A 7,998-nucleotide genomic window follows, 5' to 3' on the forward strand; every position below is an offset into this window, starting at 1 on the left:
TTTTTTTGAGATGCAGTCTCGCTCTGTCACCAGGCTAGAGTGCAGTGACGCGATCTCGGCTCACTGCAACCTCCGCCTCCAGGGTTCAAGCAATTCTCCTGCCTCAGCCTCCCGAGTAGCTAAGACTACCAGTGCATGCCACTACACCCGGGTCATTTTTTGTATTTTTTAGTAGAGACGGGGTTTCACCATGTTTGCCAGGATGGTCTCGAACTCCAGACCTTGAGATCCGCCCACCTTGACCCCCCAAAGTGCTGGAATTACAGGCATGAGCTACCGTACCCAGCCAACAAGCTCATCTGCTCATCTTTGTAGAGAGGCAAACAGAAGAAAAAACAAGTAACATATGGTATGGAAGATGGTGTGAGTAATATAGAGAAAAACTAATCAGAGAATGGGAACAAGGAGTGTGGGAGAAAGGGTACTTGCTTTCTGAATACAGAATTCTACAAAGGCCTTGAGGATGAGTAGCTTTCAAGGGTAACCTGAAGAAGGGAAGGGATAAAATGATTTTATTTGAAGGAAGAGTTTTTTTGGTAGAGCAAATAGCAAATGCAAAGGCTTAAGCTGGGACCAGGCTTGGCTTGTTTACTGAAAAGCTAGGGGATGGGGCACAGTTAAATGAAGGGAAACACTGGTAGAAGTCAGAAAGGTGGCAAGGGTGCCGGGCACAGTGGCTCACACCTGTAATCCCAACATTTTGGGAGGCCAAGGCAGGCAATCTTCTGAGGTCGGGAGTTCGAGACCAGCCTGGCCAACATGGAGAGATCCCCCCCCCATCTCTAGTAAAAATACAAAATTAGACGGGTGTGGTGGCACATGCCTGTAATCCCGGCTACTCTGGAGGATGAGGCAGGAGAATTGCTTGAACCCGGGAAGCGGAGGTTATGGTGAGCTGGGATTGCGCCATTGTACTCCAGCCTGGGCAACATGAGTGAAACCCCGTCTCAAAAAAAAAAAAAAAAAAAAAGGGGCAGGGGACCAAATCCTACAGGACATTTTAAACCCTTGTGAGGTCCTCAGCTTTTACGTTGAGGGAGGAAGCCATTCAAATTTCTAGCCAGAGAATGCTATGATCTGATGATCTGATTTACGCTTTTTCCTTTTTTTTTTTTTTTTTTTAGATCGAGTCTCTCTCTGTCGCCAGGCTGCAATGCAGTGGCAGTGGTGTGATCTCGACTCACTACAACTTCTGCCTGCGGGTTCAAATGATTCTCTTGCCTCAGCCTCCCTAGTAGCTGGGACTACAGGCGCACGCCACCACGCTCAGCTAATTTTTGTACTTTTAGTACAGACAGGGTTTCACCATGTTGGCCTGAATAGTCTCAATCTCCTGACCTCATGATCTGCGCACCTCGGCCTCCCAAAGTGCTGGGATTACAGGGATGAGCCACCGGACCCAGCCTACATTTTTTTCTTTTTTCTTTGGAGACAGAGTCTCACTATTGCCCAAGCTGGTGTGCAGGGACATAATGTCAGCTCACAGCTCACTGCAACCTCTGCCCCCGGGTTGAAGTGATTCTCATGCCTCAGCCTCCCAAGGAGCTGGGACTACAGGCTCATACCACCACACCCAGCTAATTTCTGTATTTTTAGTAGAGATGGGGTTTCACCATGTTGGTTAGGCTGCTCTTGAACTTCTGACCTCAGGTGATCTACCCGCCTCAGACTCCCAAAGTGCTCAGATTTCAGATTACAGGCATGAGCCGCCGCTCCAGGCACCTTTTTTTTTTTTTTTTTTAAGACGGAGTTTTGCTCTTGTCACCCAGGGTGGAGTGCAGTGACCTGATCTCGGCTCACCGCAACCTCCGCCTCCCAAGTTCAAGCGATTCTCCTGCCTCAGCCTCCTGAATAGCTGGGATTACAGGCATGCGTCACCACGTCCAGCTAATTTTTGTATTTATGGTAGAGACAGAGTTTCACCATGTTGGCCAGGCTGTTCTCAAACTCCTGATCTCAGGTGATCAGCCCTCCTCAGCCTTCCAAAGTACTGGGATTATAGGCATGAGGCACCACACCTGGCTTTTTGTTTTGTTTTGTTTTGTTTTTGAGATGCAGTGTCATTCTATCACTCAGGCTGGAGTACAGTGGCATGATCTCGGTTCACTGCAGCCTCTACCTCCTGGTTTCAAGGGATTATCCTACCTTAGCCTCCCGGTAGCTGGGATTATAAGCACCACACCCAGCTAATTTTTGTATTTATAGTAAAGACGAGGTTTCACCATGTTGGCCAGGATGGTCTCGAACTTCTGACCTCACATGACCTACCTGCCTCGGCCTCCCAAAGTTTGGGGATTACAGGTGTGAGCCACCACACCTGGCCCTGATTTACATTTTTCAAGGATCACTCTTTCTGCTATGTTGGAAATAAATTTTGGGGTGGGATGGATGAAAACAGAAGCAGATTGAGTTATGAGATAAACATATCAGTTGAGAGATGATGATGGTAAGAAGTGGCAGTTGTCTGGATATATATATATATATATATTTTTTTTTTTTTGTCTCCCCACCCCCCGCCTGGATATATTTTAAAGAAAGAAAAGCAAGATTTTCTGACAGATTCAGTTGAGCTATGAGAAAGGGAAGAAGTCAAAGACAGCACCAAGGTTTTTGACTCAAAACACTGGGCAGATGGAGTTGGCTTTACTAAGAACGAGAGGCCTGAGAGTGGGTCAGCATTTGAAGGGAGCCATAAACTGAGTTTGGGAATTTTACGTTCAATTCACATAACTTATTAGACATCCAAGCAGAGATACTGAATCAGGAGTTTGACATACAAGCCTGGACATAAACATTTGAAAGTAATCTCCCTTTTGGGCAGTATTAAAAACCGTGAGATTAGATGACCTGGATTAGAGCTACATGTAAAGGAGATAAGAGGTGAAGGGATTTAACCTGGAATGTGATTGAAAAAGCATAGGGTCAGAAAGCAGTAGGGGAAAGAGGAGCAACAAAGAAAACTTTGAAAGAGCAGCCATTGACTTTGAGGAAGCCCCAGGAAAAGATGGTGTTCAGGAAGTGGGAGAAGAAACCTTTTCCCTATAGAGAGAGATCCTGATACTTCAGAAGCCTCTGATCGTTCAAGTAAGTAAGATGGGGACAGGCCGGGCACAGTGGCTCACACCTGAAATCTCAGCACTTTGGGAGGCCAAGGGGGGCAGATTGCTTGAGCTCAGGAGTTGACCATCCTGGCCAAGATGATGAAACCCCGTCTCCACCAAAAATATAACAATTAGCCGGGCTTGGTGAGGCACGCCTGTAGTCCCAGCTATTCAGGAGGCTGAGGCAAGAGAATCCTTTGAGCCCAGAAGGCGGAGTTTGTGGTGAGCTGAGATTGAGCCACTGCACTCCAGTCTGGACTTCAGATTGAGACTCTGTCTCAAAGAAACAAAACAAAACAAACAAAACAAAACAAACCCACTATCCCACCACCATGATACCCTTGGAAGAAAATGGGGATTGGAAATGGGCCATTTGATTTGTTTTCTCTCTTTTTTTTGTTTTGTTTTTATCTTGAGTCACGTTCTGTTCTGTTGCCCAGGCTGGAGTGCAGTGGCACAATCTCGACTAACTGCGACCTCCCCCTCCTGGGGTTCAAAAGAGCACGTCCGACTAATTTTTTGTATTTTTATATTTTTAGTAGAGACGGGGTTTTACCATGTTGGCCAGGCTGGTCCTGAATTCCTGACCTCAAGTGGTCCTCCCACTTCGGCCTCCCAAAGTGCTGCGATTACAGGAGTGACCCTCCACGCCTGGCCTTTGTTTTGTTGTTGTTTGTTTTGTTGTTGGTTGGTTGGTTGTTTGTTTTGAGACTGAGTCTTGCTCTGTTGCCCAAGCTGGAGCACAATGGGATGATCTCGGCTCACTGCAACTTTCGCCTGCCAGGTTCAAGCGATTCTCCTGCCTCAACCTCTCATGTAGCTGGGACTACAGGCGTGCACCACCAAGCCTAGCTAATTTTTGTATTTTTAGTAGAGACAGGATTTCGTCATCTTGGCCAAGCTGGTCTCAAACTCCTGGCCTCAGGTGATTCGCCTGCCTTGGCCTACCAAAATGCTGGGATTACAGGCAGGAACCACTGTGCCTGGCGGCCATTTTATTTTTTTGCAATGTCAAGGTCATTAATGTCTGACTCTGAAGAAGAATGTGTGCAAGTGGATGTGAAAGCCTGATTGGAGAATATTCAAGAGAGAATGAGGGGAGAAAAATCACCAACAGACAAAGAACACAGACAGAGAACTCTTTAAAATTTTCTTACACTTGATCACATTCTGTAAAAGAAATTGAGAAGGCCGGGCGCGGTGGCTCAAGCCTGTAATCCCAGCACTTTGGGAGGCCGAGACGGGCAGATCACAAGGTCAGGAGATCGAGACCATCCTGGCTAACACGGTGAAACCCCGTCTCTACTAAAAGATACAAAAAACTAGCCGGGCGAGGTGGCAGGCGCCTGTAGTCCCAGCTACTCCGGAGGCTGAGGCAGGAGAATGGCGTAAACCCGGGAGGCGGAGCTTGCAGTGAGCTGAGATCCGGCCACTGCACTCCAGCCTGGGAGACAGAGCCAGACTCTGTCTCAAAAAAAAAAAAAAAAAAAAAAAAAAAAAAAAAAAAAAAAGAAATTGAGAAGAGGAATGGTAGCAATAGAAGGGTGTGGGTTACAAGAGGGTATTTTTTTTCCTCTAACAAAAGATAACTTGTGGCCTGGTGCGGTGGCTCACGCCTGTAATCCCAGCACTTTGGAATGCCAAGGCAGACAGATCACTTAAGCTGACGATTTCGAGACCAATAACAGCACAGTTAACTGCCACACCACCTCACCCACCGCCGTCTCTTAAAAATACATAAATTATTTTTTTAAAAGAAAATGTATAACAATTAGCAGACACTCCGAATTTTATCCCACCCTAATCTCTGATAATCACTAATTTACTTTCTGTCTCTATAGATTTGCCTAGGCTGGACATTTTATATAAGCAGAATCATACAATATATGACTTTTTGCATTTTGACTTCTTTCATTTAATTTTTTTTCCTTTTTTTTTTTTTTTTCCCGGTATGGCAGGGTCTTGCTCTGTCATCCAGGTGGGAGTGCAGTGTCGTGATCAGGACTCACTGCAGCCTCAACCTCCTGGGCTCAAGTGATCCTCTCACCTCATTTTTTTATTTTTTGAGGGGAAGAGATCTCACTATGTTGCTCAGGCTGGTTTTGAACTCCTGGGCTCAAGCAATCCACCCGCCTCGGCCTCCCAAAGTGCTGGGATTACAGGCGTGAGTCCCCACACCCGGCCCCCACTTAGCTTGTTTTTGATATTCATCTATGTTGAGCATGAATCAGTATTTTATTTCTTTTTGTGGCTGATAGTGTACTGTATGGATATAATACATTTTGTTTAAAGGATGCAATTGCTGTGTCATATGGTAACTGTTTGAATTTTAGAGAAACAGTCTTTTCTGCCTCTATTGAGATGATTGCGTTTTTTTTCCCTTTATTCTATTCATATGATGTATTACATTGATTTTCCTATTTTGAACGAATCACACATTTCTAGAATAAATCCTACTTGGTTATGGTGCATAATCCTTTTACTATGTTGCTGGATTTTTGGATTGCTAGCATTTTGTTGAAGTTTTTGCCTCCATATTCATAAGGGACATTGATCTATAGTTTTTTTGGGGGGATATCTGTCTGGTTTGAGTATCAGTGGTCTTTAATGTGGCAACTTGGGTAGGCTATAGACCCCAGTTATTCAATCAAACACTAGGTGCTACTGGCATATTTATTTATTTATTTTATTTTGAGACAGAGTCTTGCTGTGTTACCCAGGCTGGAGTGCAGTGGCGGGGCTGGGATTACAGGCATGAGCCACCACCATGCCAGGCCTTGCTACTGGCATTTTTAGATGTAATTAAAATCCGTATTAATTGTCTTTGAGTAAAAGATGATAATATCTGAGAAAGCCTAATGCAATCAGTTAAGGCTTTAAGAGGAAATTCTGCCTAGGGAGAGCAGTTTGATCTCACACTGAAGGATTCCAGCCATCTTTTCCGACTTGCCAAGACAGTTCTAAGATTGCGTAAGCCAATTCCCTACAATGAATTTCTTCTTTTTTTTTTTTTTTTGAGACAGTCTGGCTCTGTTGCCCAGGCTGGAGAGCAATGGCACAATCTCGGCTCACTGCAACCTCCACCCACCGGGTTCAAGCAATTCTCCTGCCTCAGCCTCCCAAGTAGCTGGGATTACAGGTGCCTTCCACCATGCCCGGCTAATTTTTTTTGTTTTTTTTTGAGATGGGGTCTTGCTCTGTCGCCAGGCTGGAGTGTAGTGGCACAATCTCAGCTCACTGCAACCTCTGCCTCCTGGGTTCAAACAATTCTCCTGCCTCAGCCTCCCAAGTAACTGGGACTATAGGTGCATGCCATCACGCCCAGCTAATTTTTGTATTTTTAGTAGAGATGGGGTTTCACCATATTGACCAGGCTGGTCTCAATCTCCTGACCTTGTGATCCACCCGCCTCAGCCTCCCAAAGTGCTGGGATTACAGACTTGAGCCACCACACCCGGCCTCGCCTGGCTAATTTTTTGTATTTTTAGTAGAGACGGGGTTTCACCATGTTGGCCAGGCTGGTCTTGAACTCCTGACCTCAGGTGATCCACCTGCCTCAGCCTCCCAAAGTGCTGGGATTACAGGCATGAGCCACTGCCTCCCGGTTAAAGCGATTCTGCTGCCTCAGCCCCCCGAGTAGCTGGGACTACAGGCACATGCCACCATGCCCAGCTAATTTTTGTATTTTTAGTAGAGATGGGTTTTCACCATGTTAGCCAAGATGGTCTCAATCTCCCGACATCGTGATCCGCCCGCCTCAGCCTCCCAAAGTGCTGGGATTACAGGCGTGAGCCACCGCACCTGGCCTCAAATTCACTTTTTCTTTGCTCTGTGTTTTTCACCAATGTACAACATTGCTAACTTAGGAAAATCAAATATAGTCTCATATGGAAAATTGTTGACTATGCTCTGAAAGTCAAATTTGGCTGCAGCTTTATTTTATTCCACAGATTTTTTTTTATACAGAAACAACCAGCTATGTCTTGGGATCAAAATCCAGAACAATCAACTGGAAATTACAGTGAAGATGAACAAAACGGAAAGCAGAAATGGAGAGAAGGAGGAGGAGAAGCAGGCAGAAAGAGAGAACGAGAAAAAGAAGAAGAAAATGAGAAGGAGCTGGAAGATGAACCGGAAAATAAAAGGAAAAGGGAAAATGAGAAACAGAAACAGTATCCCGAGAAAAGATTAGTCAGCAAATCCCTCATGGATACTCTCTGGGCAAAGTTTAAGTTAAACAGGTGCCCCACAATACAAGAGAGTCTATCACTCTCATTTGAATTTGACATGACACATAAACAGGTAAGACGACATTAATAGACATTTCTTCATTGATAGAGTCACTTGTATGGTACTATTACTCACATAGACCAATATTTTTATTACTGTATTAATCACCTCCCACACCTCATTTTTTGCAGATAAGTCAATGGTTTTGTAAAAAGAGGAAGAAATATAATAAAGAAATGTCCAAGAGAAAGCATAAGAAAAAAACATACAAGGTAAGAAAGTGTTTCTTGTAAAATAAAAGGAAGTAGAGACCGGAGAACTTGGCCCGAAGACCTGGAACTGGGGACTTCGGGATTAGCCAAGATGGCGGCGGCCGCAGCGAGTCGAGGAATCGGGGCAAAGCTGGGCCTGCGTGAGATTCGCATCCACTTATGTCAGCGCTCGCCCGGCAGCCAGGGCGTCAGGGACTTCATTGAGAAACGCTATGTGGAGCTAAAGAAGGCGAATCCCGACCTACCCATCCTAATCCGCGAATGATCCGATGTGCAGCCCAAGCTCTGGGCCCGCTACGCAGTTGGCCAAGAGAAGAATGTCCCTTTGAACAACTTCAGTGCTGATCAGGTAACCAGAGCCTGGAGAACGTGCTAATTGGTAAAGCCTGACGCCT

At 45.5% G+C, this 7,998-nt stretch overlaps 1 protein-coding gene and 1 pseudogene across 1 annotated transcript; both read left to right on the forward strand.

The window, feature by feature from the left end:
* The first annotated feature begins 268 nt into the window (after nt 1-268).
* NANOGNB (NANOG neighbor homeobox) lies at nt 269-7,624 on the forward strand. Its single transcript, XM_017891762.1, has 4 exons — nt 269-278; nt 4,292-4,389; nt 7,068-7,403; nt 7,523-7,624. Exons 1-4 carry the CDS (start codon nt 269-271, stop codon nt 7,622-7,624), a joined length of 546 nt encoding a protein of 181 aa, XP_017747251.1.
* A 21-nt stretch (nt 7,625-7,645) lies between these two features.
* Nucleotides 7,646-7,993, forward strand: LOC108542010 (NADH dehydrogenase [ubiquinone] 1 alpha subcomplex subunit 2-like; annotated as a pseudogene).
* The last annotated feature ends 5 nt before the right edge of the window (nt 7,994-7,998 follow it).

This window comes from Rhinopithecus bieti, unplaced genomic scaffold, assembly GCF_001698545.2.
Source record: "Rhinopithecus bieti isolate Rb0 unplaced genomic scaffold, ASM169854v2 scaffold_21022, whole genome shotgun sequence".
Taxonomy (NCBI): domain Eukaryota; kingdom Metazoa; phylum Chordata; class Mammalia; order Primates; family Cercopithecidae; genus Rhinopithecus; species Rhinopithecus bieti.